Source organism: Saimiri boliviensis, chromosome 7 (genome assembly GCF_048565385.1).
Source record: "Saimiri boliviensis isolate mSaiBol1 chromosome 7, mSaiBol1.pri, whole genome shotgun sequence".
Lineage (NCBI taxonomy): Eukaryota > Metazoa > Chordata > Mammalia > Primates > Cebidae > Saimiri > Saimiri boliviensis.
In genome coordinates, this window is record NC_133455.1 from 117,998,400 (window position 1) to 118,016,380 (window position 17,981).

General features: G+C 42.0%; 1 protein-coding gene across 2 annotated transcripts in view; it reads right to left on the reverse strand.

Moving 5' to 3' along the window:
- Window positions 1–5,221: 5,221 nt before the first annotated feature.
- The window catches only part of BCL2L14 (BCL2 like 14), a 31,830-nt gene continuing 19,070 nt past the window's right edge, over window positions 5,222–17,981 (reverse strand). For both annotated transcript variants that reach the window (XM_074403274.1, XM_074403275.1), the window contains exons 5-6: window positions 13,272–13,538; window positions 5,222–9,302 (exon numbers count right to left, since the gene is read on the reverse strand). In XM_074403274.1, coding sequence (XP_074259375.1) covers window positions 9,264–9,302; window positions 13,272–13,538 — 306 coding nt within the window. In that variant the 3' untranslated portion in view covers window positions 5,222–9,263. The remainder of the gene's footprint in view (window positions 9,303–13,271; window positions 13,539–17,981) is intronic.

Sequence of the window (17,981 nt, forward strand, 5' to 3'; positions counted from 1 at the left end):
CTCTACTACAAATACGAAAATGAGCTGGGCATGGTGGCACACACCTGTAACCCCAGCTACTTGGGAGGCTGAGGCATGAGAATTGCTTGACCCCTCCAGGTGGCAAAGGTTGCAGTGGGCTGAGATTGTGCCACTGTATTCCAGCCTGGGTAACAGAGCAAGACTCTGTCTCAAAAAAAAATAACAATAATAGTAGCTTTGGTAGTGGCCTATGTATTTACCTTCATTGAGATATTCATTTTTTCAAATGGCTTTAATTACTTTATAGGGTCCTTTAATTTCACTCTGCAGGACTGTTTAGCATTTCTTGCAGAGTAGATCTAGTCTAACAAACTCAATCAGCTTTTGTTTATCAGGAATCAGTTTCCCCCTCATTTTTGAAAGATAATTAATATAGTTTGGTTGTATTTGCTGGGAAATCTCACCTTGAATTGTAGTTCCCATAATCCCCAAGTGTCGTGGGAGGGGCCTGGTGGGAGGTAATTGAATCATGGGAGTGGTTTCCCCCATGCTATTCTCGTGATAGTGAGTAAGTTCTCACGAGATCTGGTGGTTTTATAAGTGGCTTCCCCTACTGCTTGGCTCTCATTTTTCTCCCACTGCCACGTGAAGAAGGATTTGTTTGTTTTACCTAACGCCGTGATTATAAGCTTCCTGAGGCTTCTCCAGCCATACCAAACTGTGAGTCAATTAAACCTCTTTTTTGGTGGGGCTGTCGGGCACCCCTGCTTGGGTGCTGCTGCATTGTCCTTGGGGCAGTACACCTGATCTGGCCGCGAGGCCTGCATGGAGCTTGCACCTGTGTCAGCCCTTGGAGGGGCCAGCCAAACCCCACACTCACTCACGTGCTCCCTCCCACCAGGGGCTGCCCAGTAGTTGGGTGCCCCTGCTGATTCTTCTGCTTCCTCAAATCTGTCTTTGATTTTTTTTTTTTTTTTTTTTTTTTTTGAGACGGAGTTTCGCTCTTGTTGCCCAGGCTGGAGTGCAGTGGCATGATCTCGGCTCACTGAAACCTCTGCCTTCTGGGTTCAAGCGATTCTCCTGCCTCAGCCTCCCAAGTAGCTGGGATTACAGGCATATGCCACTACACCTGGCTAATTTTTGTATTTTTAGTAGAGATGGGGTTTTGCCATGTTGGCCATGCTGGTCTCAAACTCCTGACCTCAGGTGTCCGCCCGCCTCAGCCTCCCAAAGTGCTGGGATTACAGGTGTCAGCCACCACGCCCAGCCATTTAGTGAATTTTGTATTTCATTAATCGTACTTTCAGCTTTCAAAATGTCTTTGTTTTCTTTTTAGGTTGCTTGTCTCTTTATTGATATTTCTATTTTATCCATACATTATTTACATATTTTTTCTTTCTCCACGTTTCTTTTATTCTTTTTTGAGAATCTTTTTAAAACAGTTGTTTGAAAGCCTTTCTCTAGTAGATTTGCCACCAGATCTTTTTCAGAGACAGTTTCTGTTGCTTTATTTTTTTTCCTTTGGGTCATACTTCTCTGTTTTCCTGTATGCCTTGGGTCATATATTCCTGTTTTCCTGAATGCCTTGAATTTTTGTTGTTGAAAATGAGACATTTTACTCTAATAATATGGTAACTGTGGAAATCAGATTATTCCCCTTCCCTAGGGTTTGCTATTTTGTGATTTGGGTTTGTTTGGTTTATATTTATTTTCATTTATTTATTTTTGAGACAGAGTCTCGCTCTGTCGCTCAGGCTAGAGTGCAGTGACACAATCTCAACTCACTGCAACCTCTGCCTCCTGGGTTCAAGCAGTTTCCTGCCTCACTCTCCTGAGTAGCTGAGATTACAGGCATGTGCCACCATACCTGGCTAATTTTTGTATTTTTAGTAGAGATGGAGTTTCACCATTTTGGCCAGGCTGGTCTTGAACTCCTGACCTCGTGATCCACCTGTCTCAGCCTCCCAAAGTGCTGGGATTATAGGCGTGAGCCACTGCGCCCGGCCAGTTTTGGTTTCTGTTGTACACTGTCTCTGTACCAAGGATCACCCTGAGGTATAAACTTAAGTCTTCTGAGGTCTTTTCTGAGTCTGTGTCTCTCTTTGGACATGCAAGGTCAATTTCGTATTTCTCCCCCAAATACAGTTGCTTTTAAATATCCTAGTCTCATTGTCTGGTTCCCCAAAGGGGAAAAGGAGAACAATGAAAGGGAGAAAAAGAGGGCACAGGCCCTTTAAATTTCCTGGAAGTCACATCAGCTGGAAGGGGAGGGGCTTGTAGTCATGGGGAGAGGTGTGATGGATCAGACTGATGCACAATGGCTGCCACCTCTTTACCTGCACTCCTTTGATTAGAGCAGGAGTCAGCAATCAGTGCACAGATCTCTGATTGAAGAACACGGTTCTTTTTTTCCACTCTGCCTACCACAAGCTGTGTGCAAACTTCTCCAGGAACAAGTGCACCATTGCTTGCCGTGGACTGGAGTTGGAGGATTGGTAGCTGCTACTGTGCTAAGAGCTGAAGTTGATGAAATTAACTGTAGTTTCCCTGTTGAAGCTTTTGCCTGGAAGTTGCAAACATTTAGTAGACTTCAGAGTTCCAAAATAGTTATTTCAGATCGATTCCATCTAAGCTATTGTTGTCTAGGTGGGAGACAGATTTCTAGTGTTTCCTACTCCACCATCTTCCCAGAATCCTTTCCTATCATTTATGTATTTATTTATTTGTTTAGAGATGGAGTCTCAGTCTATCACCAGGGTGGGAGTGCAGTGGTGCAATCTTGGCTCACTGCAACTTCTGCTTCCCAGGTTCAAGCAATTCTCTTGCCTCAGACTCCCGAGTAGCTGGGAGTAGGTGGTACAGGCATGAAAACTACCATGCCTGTCTAATTTTTGTATTTTTAATAGTGACGGGGTTTCACCATGTTGGCTAGGCTGGTCTCGAACTCGTGGCCTCAGGTGATCCACCTGCCTCGGCCTCACAAAATGCTGGGATTACAGGTGTGAGCCATGGTGCCTGGACTCATTTGTGTTTTTATTGTCATAAGTTTTACTTCTGAGTTTTGTAAATGCCATAATATACTGTTACTATGTTGCTTTAAACCATTGTCTTTTAAATGTAAAGAATGATACTTTTATTTATGTGCGTATTTATTATATATGATGCTCTTACTCCATTGTAGAGATCTGGGTTTCTGTCTGCTACAATTTTCCTTCAGGCTGAGCGTTTCCTTTGGTGTATCTTCTACTCTTAGTCTGCTCATGACACATTCTACTTTTCAGAATTCTGAAAACATCTTCATATTTTCTCCTTTTTCCTGATCAGTGAAGCTAGAGGCTTTATTGATCTGCTCGACAAACCAGCTTTGGGGTTTGTTGACTTTCTTTCACTATTGCTTGTTTTCTATTTCTTTGATTCCCTTTCTCATGCCTACTCTGGATTTGCCTTTTCTAGTTTAAGGTACAAGCTGAATTCATCAGCTAGTGACAGTTTTCCAATGCAGCTATTTGGTGCTTAAAGTTTCCTTTGCTAAAGTGAAGTACTAAGTGCTACCTTAGTGCCTCTCACAAATTCTAGTATGCTGTACTTTCATTTTTAAGTTCAAAATACTTCTAATTTCCCTATTGCTTTGTTATTTGTCCCATGGGTAATTTAGACATCTGTTACTTAGTTTCCAAGCATTTGAGGGATTTTCCAGATATCTTTGTTACTGATTTCTAATTTATTTCCAGTGTGGTCAACAAACATTCCTTAAATGACTTGACTCCTTTTAAATTTATTGAGATTTATGGTTCAGAAGATAGTTCAATGTTTTAAAGGTCCCATGTGCAGAAAAAAAAAAAAAAAACAGCAGAATTTTTCTGCTTTTGTTTTTATTTTTTGAGATGGAGTTTTGCTCTTGTTGCCCAGGCTGGAGTGCAGGGGTGCCATGTCGGCTCACCACAACCTCTGCCTCCTGGGTTCAAGTGATTCTCCTGCCTGAGCCTCCTGAGTAACTGGGATTACAGCCATATCATCATGCCCTGCTAATTTTGTATTTTTAGTAGAGATAGGGTTTCTCCATGTTGGTCAGTCTGGTCTCGAATTCCCGACCCAAGGTGATCCACCTGCCTCAGCCTCCCAAAGTGTTGAGATTATAGGTGTGAGCCACTGCACCCGCCTGCTGCTGCTGGTTTTAATGCTCTGAGTTTTCAAATCTATACTGTGTTTACTGATTTTCTGTCTACTTGTTTTATCAATCATTGAGAGATGTTGAAATCTCCACCTATAATTGTGAAATGTTTTTGTATATTGCTCCTCGCAGTTCTATCAGTTTTTGCTTCATGTATTTTTAGGCTATTATTAGAAGCATAACATTAGGATTGTTTTGTCCTTTGATGAATTGACTGCTTTATTATTATTAAATGGCATTCTTTATCCCTGATGTATTAGTCCATTTTGCATTGCTATAAAGGAATACCTGAGACTGGATGACTTATAAAGAAAAGAGGTTTATTTTGACTCACAGTTCTACAGACTGTACAAGAAGCATAGAGCTGGCATCTGCTTCTAGTGAGGGTCTCAGGAAGCTGACGCTCAATGGCAGAAGGCGAAGAGGGAGTAGGCATGTCAAATAAGAGAGGGAACAGGAGAGACGGGGAAAATCTCAGACTTTTTAACAAACAGATCTTGTGTGAACCCATTACTTCAGGAATCCCTCCCATTCGTGAGGGATGCACCCCTATGACCAAAACACCTCCCACTAGGCCCATCTCCAAAATTGGGAATCATATTTCAACATGAGATTTGGAGGGGACAAACATCCAAACTCTATCACCTGGTAGCATTATTTGCTTTGAATCCACCTGGATTGATATGAATGCAGCCACTCCATTTTCCTTTGACTGGTGTTACAGTACAGCTTTCCATCCTTTGACTTTTGTTTTTTTGGCAGGATCTCACTCTGTCACCCAGCCAACCAGGCTGGAGTGCAGTGATGTGAACATGATTCACTGCAGCCTTGACCTCCTGGGCTCCAGCAAGCCTCCCTCTTAAGCCTCCAAAGAAGCTGAGACTATAGGCATACGCCACCACAACTTAATTTTCTTGTGTTTTTTGTAGAGATGAGGTTTTGTTAAGTTGCCCAGGCTGTTCTTGTGCTCCTGGACACAAGCAGTCCACCCACCTTGGTATCCCTAAGTGTCCATCCCTTTACCTAAGCCTGTTCATATCTTTGTATTTAAAGTTTTTTGTTTTTTTTTCTGTAGGATGTTGGTCTGACTTTTTAATCCAACTTGATAAAGTTGGTCTGACTTTTTAATCCAACTTGATAATCTCTATCATTTAATTGGAAGGTTGATATCATTTGCACTTACTGTGATTGTTCATATGGTTGAGTTTAACAGGCCACTTGCTGTTTTCTGTCTCACCTGTCCTTTGCTCCCTTTTTCCTCCTTTTCTGCCTTCCTATGGATTATTTTTCATGATTCCATTTTACTTCCTTTGTTGGCTTATTAGCTACATTTTGTATGAGTTTGTGTGTGTGTGTTTATGTTTTAGGGGTTGATTTTGGGTTTATAGTATACATTTTTAATTTAACACAGTCTCTTTTTTAATTTTTTATTTATTTTTTAATTTTTAGTAGAGATGGCGTTTCACCAGGTTGGTCAGGCTGGTCTCAAACTCCTGACCTCAGGTGATCCATCTGCTTTGGCCTCTGGAAGTGCTAGATTACAGGCGTGAGCCACTGTGCCTGGCCCACAGACTACTTCACATATAGTGTGGAACTGTACATTTGCACTTCCATTTCTGACTCTCACTCTCTGTACTACTATTACACATTTTAATCTACATTATAAACCCCATAACACATTATTATTTTTTCTTTTAAATAGTACATTATCTTTTAATTAAAAATTCTTTACATTTACATTTTATCATTTCTATTGCTCTTTTTCAGATACAGATTTCTATTTGGAATAATTTGGCTTCTACCTAAGGAATTTCTTTAATATTTATTATCATTTAGGTCTGCTGATAAGGAATTCTTTTAAGTTTTGTGCATCTCAGAAAGTCTTTATTTTCCTTACATTTAAAAATCATCTTTCAACTGGGTATAGAATTATGCATTTATAGTTTTTTTTTTTTTTTGGTCTCTTGATACTTTACAGAGGTTATTGTTTCTTTTGTGTTACTCCCCCAGAAGTGTGCTGTCATTTTAATTTTCCTTTCTCTGCACATGCCTTTTTCTCTGCTTGCTTTGAAGATTGTTTTTTCCTTTATCACTGGTTTTGAGCAATTTATGGTGTGCCTGGGTGTGATTTTCTTCCTGTCCCTAGTTTTGGTGCTTGACATTTGCAGAATTTCTTGGTTCTGTGGGTTTATAGTTTTCATCAAATTTGGAATCTTCACTTCAATTATACATCTATTAGGCCATCAGAAGTTATTCCACAATTCACTATTGCTTTTTTCCTCGATCCTATTTTTCTCTGTTTTATTTTGGATCTATTGCTATGTCTTTAAGTTTACTTATCTGTTCTTCTATGATGTCTAATCTGCTGTTAATCCCATCCAGCGTGTTTTTCATCTCAGATGTTATAGATTTCATCTCTGGAAGTTTGGTTTGAGTCATACTTATAAATTCTATGTGTACTCTGCATGTTGTCTTTCTTCTAGCTTATTAAACATGTGAAATACAGTTATAATAGTTCTAATGTCTAATAATTCTATCATCTATAATATTCTGGCTTTCCTGATTTTTCTTCTCATGATGGATTGCATTTTACTGCTTTTTTGTATGCCTTGTAATTTTTTATTGGAAGCTAGACATTGTGACTGTTACCTTGTTGGATGTTGGATATTTTGATAATTCTACAGATATTCTTGTGTTTGTTCTAGAACACAGCTTAGCTACTTGGTAACAGTTTAATCCTTTGAGCTTTTGCTCTTAATCTTTAGGTTGCACAGAACCAGAAGAGTGCTTAGTCTAGGGTTAATTTTTGCCACTTCTGAGGCAAAATTGTTTTGTATATTCTACCTATTGCTAAAATAGGCAGTATTCCTGCCCTTGTGTAAGCTTTGGAGAGTGTTCCCTTTAATATTTTCAAGTGGTTCTTTCCCATGCCTTGGGTAATTTCTTCATGTACATGTTTTGATCGGTGTTCATCTCAATACCTGAGGGGAAATACCTGCAGGTCTCTGGAGCTTTGTGTGCCACCCTCTTTCATCCTTTATCAGACTTGCAAACTTCAGCTGACCTTCCTGGACCTCTAGCTCTATTCCCTCTATTCAGGGAGCTGGTAAACTCTGTCTGAGTTCCCCTCTCTCCAGCATGGCCTAGAAACTCTTTACATGCAATACTCTAGAGCAAACATAGGGATCACTTAGATTCTCATCTCTCAGGGACCAGTTCTCCATTACCTGATGTATAATGCCATGAAAATCATTGCCTCACGTAGTTTGTCTTTTTTTTTTTTTTTTTAGTCATTTCAAGCAGGAGATTAAATCTAGTTAGTTAGTTCATCTTGACTGGAAGCTGTAGATGATATTGCAAACACCTGGAGAGCTTGTTACAAGTACACATATCTTGTGAGCATACGCCAGTCATACTGATTTACAAACTATATAAGTCAGAGAAGGATATGGTTCTACAATTGTGTGCCCAAACTATCCCAGGCATTAGATACATAAAATTAAATTAGGCAGAACACCTGTTTGCAAAAGACTTTGCAATCCACTGCGAAAGACTGGGTAAACCAAATCTTATGGTACAATGTATTAAGCATAATGCCTCTTGCAGGGTAATTTGGAGCATCTTAATGAGGAAAGGCATCCAAATATAGCCACATGATGGCCAAAGGAGGGTTAGTACATGAGTCCTGGAGGAAAGGGAGGAAGTTTGGAAAGATGTGCTAGAGTTAGTTATTTTAGTGGGAACGGGGGAAAGGAAGCCAGCAGTAAAGAACACTGAAAAAAGAGAGGATATTGTTATGAAGGCTCAGAAGTACCAGGTTGCAGAATACCTTTGGGGAACTGCAAAGAGTTTGGAATGGTGGGATTAGAGTGGAGGAAGAGTTGGTCTTCAGTGTCTCCATCTATAAAAGGAGACTTCTCTATCCCTAACACTGATGACTTTCATGTGGGAGAAGAAAACAGAAGAGAATAACTCATTTTCTTGAGATGGGTAGGCTGGTAAAGCATTTGATAATAGATAGATCCAGTTTTCTCTTGAACCTGAGAGTATGTCTGACTTATTGACTTATTTGTTCTTCAAAGGTTTATTAAGCACCAATTTTACATCAGGCCATATGCTGGGTACTAGATATCCAGAAATTTATAAGACCTTATAATTTGATATTTTTAAAATTGTTTTGTGTCTTAAACACTTATTATTGAGCACATTGCTAAAAATCCTTATTCTGAACAGCCTTCATTTCAGGCATGCAATCAGTGACTGCTTTGACAGAGAGGAAATTGGCAGCTTAGCTGAGGGCAGCACATCCCTAGTTCATAAGACTTAACACTAACTACCGAGAACTGTTCTAAGCACTCTAAGTAAATTAACTCATTTGATCCTCAGTCAGAGGACATAGTACTTACTAATCATAAGACACTGTTTTGACAGTAGTCTTTCTATGTATTTATTTTACCTGCTACCAATCATCACACTACCACAAAGAACGATGAAGTCCCAGGGACCTTGGGAAGAAGAGGTGTGGTCCCTGAGAAAAGGGTTGAGTGGGACTGGAGTGAAAATTTTGTACCAAATGGAAGTTTTTCAAAAAGGCATAGACAACATTTGTCTCTCCAAACAAATGGATGTAGCAGTGAGCATAAGAGCTTCTTTAAGCTGTGTCTACTAACATGAGTAGCAACATCTTCCTAGGTATGAGGCCACCCCAAGTGTAGTTGAAAAAATAAGTAGACTAGAAACTGAGCCATAAGCACATGCAGTTTATCATTTCACTCTTGTGAGGTCAGCAGACATCTGTAACCCACCTTCCCTGCAGCAGCTAACAAAGGCAGGGTGACGGTATCTGTTCTGAACATTTGAGACAACATGACCACTTGTCTTTATAGATTTCCTCAGGCACTAAACGTAGGGCCTGAGAAACATCAATGTCAAGGACCATGCTGCTACATTCTATGAGCTGGAGATGAACAAGGGTTCTCTTGAGGCCTCTCCAGTCACAGGAATAATGGTCTTGAAAAATCAATGCTCCATCTGCCTTGTATATTGTAATCTTCTCCTGTAGTCCATCTGAGGTCAGTGTGCACAGGACCACAGTAGGATGATGAGTATTCCTGATGGCAAATCTGATATTTCAGTCTACTTCTTCATGTGCTATCCCAAGTATTTTTTCCTAGAGGGTGAAAAAATAGATTCTTAAAATTCCAAGTTAGATTTACTGTTGAAGTGAAAACATATGCCTGCTCACTCTGCTGTATCCCAGGCATGACCCAAGGCTCAGGAGATAATGTTAGTTTGGGGGAGGGTTTGGAGAGGTGACTGGCATTCTTGGTATGCCTGCAAGGAAAACATCAGCTAAGGTCTTATGTTACACACTCAGAGCTAGCAGGCTGGATCTTTTCTTGAAGATGGGAAGGTTTCGAGGCTGTATTTAAAATTTTTTAAAAAGTGGGTACTGAAAGGTCAATGACTATGGAGGTTACAAACATCTCCTTTCAAAGTGCTATAGAATAGGTGAGGTTGGCAGGACTGCAGGGTAACTATGTGAATGGTGCTCCACAGGGAGAACGAAGAGCCAAGGAGTAAATTTGAATCTCGTGGTAGCTTGTTTGGCATGCCTTGTAGGTAGAGTTGCTATTCATTCATTTGACCGATTCATTCATCGTACTACAAGTACTGGCTGAACATGTATGGCGTTATGTAGAGGAATGGGAGCTATGGCAGCTTAAAGGAGCTATCATAAAATACATGATCTCACCCTTACAGATCTGCAGTTTAGTTGGGAAGATGAGATGTACTCGTATGAAATGTGGAATACTAAGAGAGTTAGGAACCCTGAGATTCTGGAAAGCTTGTGCATGGGAATCAATTTCTCTCCTCCCACACTACTACAAGGACAGCACAGAGAGCTCTAGAGACACTTGGTGCCAGTGGAAGTCCCAGGAGGCTTATTTCCCAGTGTCTTCTTTTTTTCCTGTTAAGGGACTCTGAGCACATGTCCCAGTCCACACCTCCTTCACATTTCCATAGCTCATAAATATTCTTTATCAACATCCCTTTTTTTTTGTTCTACACTTTGGGAAAATTAGTCATCCTTCTAACATTCTTTTCTTCCCTCTCCTAATTTCCACTTACATGCTCCAAATTAAACTTAACTATGGCCAAGAGTTAAGATTAAGGTTTATGATAACTTGGGTAAGAAATACATTTTGAATGGAAACTACGGATGTTAAAGAACTATGCTGTCAATTTCCAAAGCCCTTGGAAATCCGCTTTAGTATTTCTACTGAATAATTCATATTTTTTCTCTAATTGGAACTTTTTTCCTCCAGTACCAGCAGCCAAATTAAAAAACTATGCATTAATTTCTCTTTCCCCTTTTTGATTACTAGAATTGGAACTGCCAGTTTTGTAAAAGATTTATTGAAATATAATTGTGCTATAAAATTCACTAATTCAGTGAACTGGTATGTTCCCTTAGTGTAGTCACAGTATACAAACATCACCTCTGATTTTAGAACATTACCATCACTCCAAAAATATACTTCAGATCCATTAGCAGTTATTCCCATTCTCTCAACCTCAGCTCCCGGCAACCAGTCTACTTTATGTATCTATACATTTGCCTATTATGAACACTTCATATACATGGAATCCTACAGTATACAGCCTTTTCGCCTGACATTTTTTGCTTAGGATAATGTTTTTAAGGTTCATCCATGTATCAATACTTGCTTTATTTTTATAGCTGAGTAATACTCCATTGTGTGGCTGTCTTACATTTTCTTTATCCATTCATCACTCATCAGTTGATGGACATTTGGGTTGCTTCCACTTTTTGGCTGATGGAAGCTATGAACATTCATGTACAAATTTTCACACGAAAATGTTTTCAACTTTCTTGGGTGTTTGAAATCCATTGCCCATTAGAAAATTGCGTTATTTGACATATCCAAGAGTGGAATTGGTAACTTTATATTTAACATTTTGGGGAACTCTCAAGTTGTTTTCCAAAGGGACTGCGCCATTTTACAATCCAACCAGCAATGTAAAAGTTTCTAGTTTCTCCACATCCTCACCAACATCAATACTTTTCTTTTTCATTTTAGCCACCAGAGTGGATAGAGCTCAATGATGTTTTGATTTGCATTTTCTGACTCTTGAAAGGAAGAGATGTCAAACAAACAACTTGTCATGTGCTTTTAGCCATTTGTATATATTCTTTGGAGAAATGTCTATTCAAATCCATTGCCCATTAGAAAATTGGGTTATCTGACATTTTATTGTTCAATTGTAATAGGTAATTATGTATTCTAGATATGTCTTTTATTAGAAATATTATTTGCAAGTATTTTTCCCCATTCTGTGGGGTTTTTTTTTTTTTTTTCACTTTCTTGGTGGTGGTCTTGAAAGCACATAACAAAATCCAGTGTATCTATTCTTTTGTTGCTTGTGCTTTTGGTGCAGAACCACTGCTTTTTATAGCATATTTATGATATTTTAGCTATATTAGTGGGTTAAATCAATTTTTTGAGAGCTGGCCTGTGAATCTAATTAATAATTGTAATTTTTCTGAGAAAATATATTAAGAAGACTAACAATGATTTTTTAAAAATGAATGCTTGAAACATAGTCAGTTGGGAATTTGATAACTTCCTGTATATTATTATGGTGCAAACATGAAGTGTTAGAGATTAGAGGCTGTGCAGCTGTGTAGCCTTTGAGCTGGAAGGGTCAGGAGAGGCTTTGGGGCAGATGAGGGCTCAAGAGGGTTGTTGGGGTGCAGGGGATCCTGGAAAGAAGAATAGGTAGAACTAAAATAATGTCAAGGAACCTGTCCTCCTTTTAGAATGAGCTAAGGCAGCTTGAGTTTAGAATATTTAAAAGCAGCCTTGGGGGTTATCATAGCTGGTGCAAAAGTGGAAAATAGAAAGGAACTCAATGTGCAGCCAATGAAGACCATGGCAGCCACTGAAGACTATGGTGAGCACTGAAGACCATGGCAGCCCCTGAAGACTATGGTGGGCACTGAGGACCATGGCAGCCACTGAAGACTATGGTGGGCACTGAGGACCATGGCAGCCACTGAAGACTATGGTGGGCACTGAGGACCATGGCAGGCACTGAGGACCATGGCGGGCACGGAGGACTGTGGCGGCCACTGAGGACCATGGTGGCCACTGAGGACCATGACGGGCGCTGAGGACCATGGTGGCCACTGAGGATCATGGCGGCCACTGAGGACCATGGCGGCCACTGAGGACCCTTGGTCAAGATCAGCTGCACTTTCCTTCTGTGAGCAAAGAGACCAAGACAGTGTGGAGGTCCCAGGGTCATTCCAGCCATGCCTAGAGCTGACTCAATGCTCCTGCTAGCTCCTGGACCATTCTAGTGGAAAGAGTACTAAGGAAAATGTTGGGTGAAGGTCTGCCTGCCTAGGAATGCCTAGGCCTGTTGAGAGTTAAAGTCCTGGGGTAGCACATTTTGACACGGTGGACCTTATGTAGCCATTTGAACGTGGTGGTTTGAAGGAGATCTGAGGAAATGGGGATGAAGGATAGGAGAGGGTTTGAGGCACAGGAGGCAGAGGTCTGTTTTGACTGATAGCAGGTAGTTGAAAATAGATGAAAGCTTAACTGTATGCTTTTTGGTAACAAAATGTTCCCCTCAAAATAGCTGGGTCAAAGCAGCAATGACAAAAATGTCATGAACCCTGAGTCTCCGCATGAGGCTTAGTCCCTGCGACCTGTAAGTCGCTGCAAGTGTGAGGAACTGTCTGCCTGCCCTCGTCTCCCTGCCAGGCTTCCATTTTCTGCAAAATTTGTGAAAACAGAAATTACATCTATCTAAACATTTCTTATCTCAGCATCTCCTCATTTCCTGTTCCATCTGACCAGTCCCTCTCTGTCCATACACATACCCTACATACCCTTGAAGAGCTCAGTAAATATTTATTGATGATGAAGATAATTACTAAAAATATGTTCCCATCAATGGGATTTATCTCTTGCCACTCAAGTGTCCTAAACTCATGAGAACTGCTTCACAGATGTGTTCCCTTCATTAAAAAAAAAAAAAAAAAAATCCCATCCCATCTCTTCTGAGTTCTGAGAAAATTTATTTTAAAATAGGATACACTTACCCATCCACCATGCTGCTGGATCCATGGTGAGAAGTTCTCTTTCAGGTACTTGGTGCCAAAGCCCAGCACCTTGTTCATTGGATGGTTGTCAATAGCTGTGAGCTTGGCCGTGGCGTCTATTGCAAGGGCAGCCTTAAAACCATGAGCTTTGACCTCTGATTCTCCTCTGGTGTCCACACCCATTAGAACCCGGTCTGTGATGGTCTTAAAAACAGGGTAGGACAGCCCATCCTGGAAGTGGCTCATCAAAGCCTTGTCTTTCTTGAGCTGTGTATAAGAGAATAAGCACTCAGTACAGTAGCTTGGCTCCATGTGGCAGACAGAAAGCCATTTTTCAGCTCAAATCAGGCCATCAAACCAACCCGTGGCAAACCCTGGATGCTGGTGTTAACTAAGGGAATGGGGATGGAGGCAGTGTCCTGCAGAACCAGAATGGGCATGTACTGCTTGGTGAATTCATTTCATCGGCACAAATATGTGATAAAATGGAACAGTTCATTCATTTGACATTTAACAAATATTTTCTGAGCACTTATAATGGGCAGGTAGTGTGGATGACCGAGATGCAAATCCTCACCCAAAGGGCTCACAGTCTAGTGAGAACTGCAAAACAATGTGATGTGCTTTGCTAGAGGTAGTGTAATAGACAGGATCTGAAGCTTAGGAATCACTGTCTTGGTTCAAACCCTGGGTCCACCTCTTACTTAGTCTGCAATCTTGGGGAAATTAACCTCTCAGATTCAGTTTGTCATCTCTAACCTAGGATGGTGATAGTATTGATACTACAGGGTAATTGTTTTCTCTTTCCTTCTTTCCTTCCTTCCTTCTTTCCTTCTTTTTTTTTCCTTTCTTTCTTTCTCTCTCTCTTTTCTCTTTTCTTTTCCTCTTCTCTTCTTGTCCTCTAGACAGGGTTTCACTCCCATTGCCCAGGCTGGAATGCAGTGGTGTGGTGTTGGCTCACTGCAACCTCTGCCTCCTGGGCTCAAGTGATTCTCTTGCCCCAGCTTCCCAAAGCAGATGGGACTACCGGTGCATGCTACCATGCCCGGCTAATTTTTTTTTTTTTCAATTTTTTTTGTAGAGATGAGGTTTTGCCATGTTGCCCACTCCTGGGCTCAAGCAATTAACCCACCTCAGCTTCCCAAAGTGTTGGGGTTACTTGCGTGGACCCCTGCACACAGTCTTCATTTCATTTCCCCTTCCTCCCTCCTTTCCTTTCCCTTCCCTTCTTTTCCTTTCTCCTCTCCTTTCCTCCTTCCCTCCCTCTCTCTTTCTCCCTTCCTTCTTTCTTTCTTTTCTTTTTCTTTTTCTTTTTCTTTCTTTCTTTGATGGAGTCTCGCTCTGTCACCCAGGCTGGAATACAGAGGTCCAAGCTCAGCTCACTGCAACCTCCACCTCCCAGGCACAAGCGATTCTCCTGTCTCAGCCTCCCGACTAGCTGGGACTACAGGTGCACACCACCACACCTGGCTAATTTTTATATTTTTAGTAGAGATGGGGTTTCACCATGTTGGCCAGGCTGGTCTTGAACTCCTAACCTCAGGTCATCCACCCGCTTTGGCCTCCTAATGTGTTGGGATTACAGGCGTGAGCCACCGCACCCGTCCCCAGCCTTCATTTTCTTTTCTTTCTCTCTCTCTCTCTCTCTCTTTTTTTTTTTTTTGAGACAGACTCTTGCTGTTGCCAGACTGGAGTGCAGTGGCACAATCTCGGCTCACTGCAACTTCCGCCTCCTGGGTTCAAGTGATTCCCCTGCCTCAGCCTCCCAAGTAGCTGGGGTTACAGGTGTGTGCCACCACACCTGGCTAATTTTTTATATTTTAGTAGAAATGGGGTTGCACCATGTGACCAGGATGGTCTCGATCTCCCGACCTTGTGATTCTCCTGCCTTGGCCTCCCAAAGTGCTGGGATTACAGGCGTCAGCTATTGTGCCCAGCCTTTCATTTTCCTAAAAACCTTTTATTATTATTCGTTTTAGGTACAAGGTCTTACTATGTTGCCCAGGCTGATCTCAAACTCCTGACCTCAAGCTATCCTCCCACCTCAGCCTCCCCAGGAGCTAGGATTACAAGTGTGAGCCACTGTGCTTGGCCCTATACTATAGGGTAGTTGAACACTTTATTGGGCTGGACGTAGAAGAGGTGCTCTGGAAGTGGGAGTCATTTTCCAGGATGCTATGGGAGCAGGGAGGTCAGGGAAGAGTCCCTGGAGTGCATATGTTCGCTTAAAAAAGAACAACTCTAATTCATTGATTTCTTTCCCATTATTCTACCCTACTGATTTTACCCTCCACCCCTTGAACCTGGTATCTCTCTGCTTTACCTTCTTTGAGCTACCATGCCTTTAAAACAAAATCAATGCTGCCTCTGCTGCTTTTGAAAAATCAGGGCTCATCTCAAAAAGCTGTGTATCATCTTCATTTAAAGCATTCCTGCAATGTCTGTTAATATGCTGGTTGTCATGTGAAAATGGAAATTTTTTAGTAACTAGGGCCGAAATCTTTATTTGAAAATCCTCTACTTCTGTCCTTGAGAAAGGATCAGCCAAGCAAGTTTTCAACAAATATTGCTTCTAAAAGGGATATCTGGGGGATGAGTCATGTGATTGGAAGACTCGGGCGGACCTGTCCTTTCCCTGAACCAAGCCCTCCCCCACCACCATCCAGGCCTCGTCTGGGTTGTGAATCTGCAGCAGGCATGGCCAGCCTCCCTCATAACAGAGAACGGACTCTGCTTCGTCAGTTTCCCAATGGAGGAGGCCAGCCTCAAAACCCTAGCAGGCAACCAAATAGGGATTGTGCCAGAACAGTAAAAGAATCAAACGCCAGAAAGACACCTCCTCACCCTTCCCCTGCCCGTCCCATTTGGCTACACCTGGCTCTTTGGCCTTGTCGGGAGGTGTCGGAGGGCCTTCAGGCTGCATGTGCTCTCAGGACCAGAGGCTTTGCAGATGCCCTGTGGTCACACACACAGCACTCTGCAGTGGGAGCCTGGCACCCACCCAGCACGAGGTCACACCTACCATGTATCCCTAGCAGAGGTCCCTACTGGGGAAGCATGTAAAGGAAATAACAACCAAGGCTTTGCCATAAACGATGTAAAACATCCAAACTCAAGAGAGCACCAGGCAAATTGAGGTTGTTGAAAGTGGTAATTTGTGGGGTGAAAATGAAACCCCCACTCCACCTTTCCCTCCTCCCTGACCGCTGACCACAAGTCACTTCTTAGGGAAGCTGGGAAGGATGTTGCCATGAGAGCCACAGAAACTCCGAGTTGTAAAGAGCCCTTGAGGATGTCTAAAGGACCCCTTGGAGTTCTGTGCTAAACTACTAACTGGTTATTAGCACCTACTTGCAGTTCTTCCTGTAACAGAAAGATCATTCCCTCACAAGGTGGCCGTTGACTCTGATGGTCTGGAGTGCCAGGAGGTTCATTCTTACAATAAGGAGAAATCAATTACCCCATAATTTCTGTATCCATGATACTAGCTCTGGAGAAACGCAGGGGTACCCTTCAATCATGTATCCTGTTCTATCTCTTGCTTCCTCTGCACACCTCCCCACACTCTACTTGTGGCCCCAAAGCTCACACACCCTCTTCTCTTTTCTTTAACCTAATATCCCTGGTTTTCTCACTGTTTCTGGTTCTGTCTCATCTCTGACCCAGGTGCTTCACCCTCTGAGTCACCAGCCTCTGGCCACACTTCTGACAAAGCTATAGAGACTAGAGCTGTTTTGTCTTCCTACAGAACTTCCCATCCCCAGCCCCAGGGTCTGACTCCCTCCCCACAGATTCTGGCAGAACAAGAACGCATGTCTGCAAGCCAGACCCTGATTGACAGATCCTAGAGACTACTCAGTTGTCTGTGGGTTATGGACCCTGGAGGCACATAGAAGCCCTTCTGACTCCATTGAAGGTTTGCTCACCAACTCTTTTTTTTTTGAGACAGAATTTCACTTTCATTGCCCAGGCTGGAGTGCAATGGCACCATCTCAGCTCACCGCAACCTCTGCCTCCCAGGTTCAAGCAATGGTCCTGCCTCAGTCTTCCGAGTAGCTGGGATTACAGGCGTGCACCAACATGCCCGGCTCATTTTGTATTTTTAGTAGAGATGGGGTTTCTCCATGTTAGTTAGGCTGATTTCAAACTCCCAACCTCAGGTGATCGGCCCACCTTGGCCTCCCAAAGTTCTGGGATTACAGGCGTGAGTCATCACGGGCCAGCCTTGCTCACCAACTCTTTACCTGAAGGCAACTCTCACCTATTGCTGATTGGAATGATGGGTCTCCACTTCCAACTGGCAGGAAATCCATACATTCTAGTAACGCTAACATGCCTCCCTGGCTGAATTGCTAAGACAGCCCTTAAGCAGGCAACAGTCCAGCAACTACAGGGAGAAAAGATTCCAGAAAGTATTCCAGCTTTGAAGCAACTGTGGGACACAGATATCCAGGCAGCAAAGCAAATATGAGTCTAAACTTCAATGAGGATCAGTTACATGGGGAATGAGATTAGTAATTCCATCCAGCAAATTTCAATTTGCTGGTGTCTTTTCTTGCAATAACAAGCTCCTTTTTTAGTTTCCAAAAATTCCAAGGAGGCTCCAGAAGGTTTACTTATGTTTTCCAAAGTGATTCATTTTTGAGATTCTACCAGCATGCAGAATTTTGACTCCAAGGGAAATAAAATTTAGGACTAAGTAGAAACCAG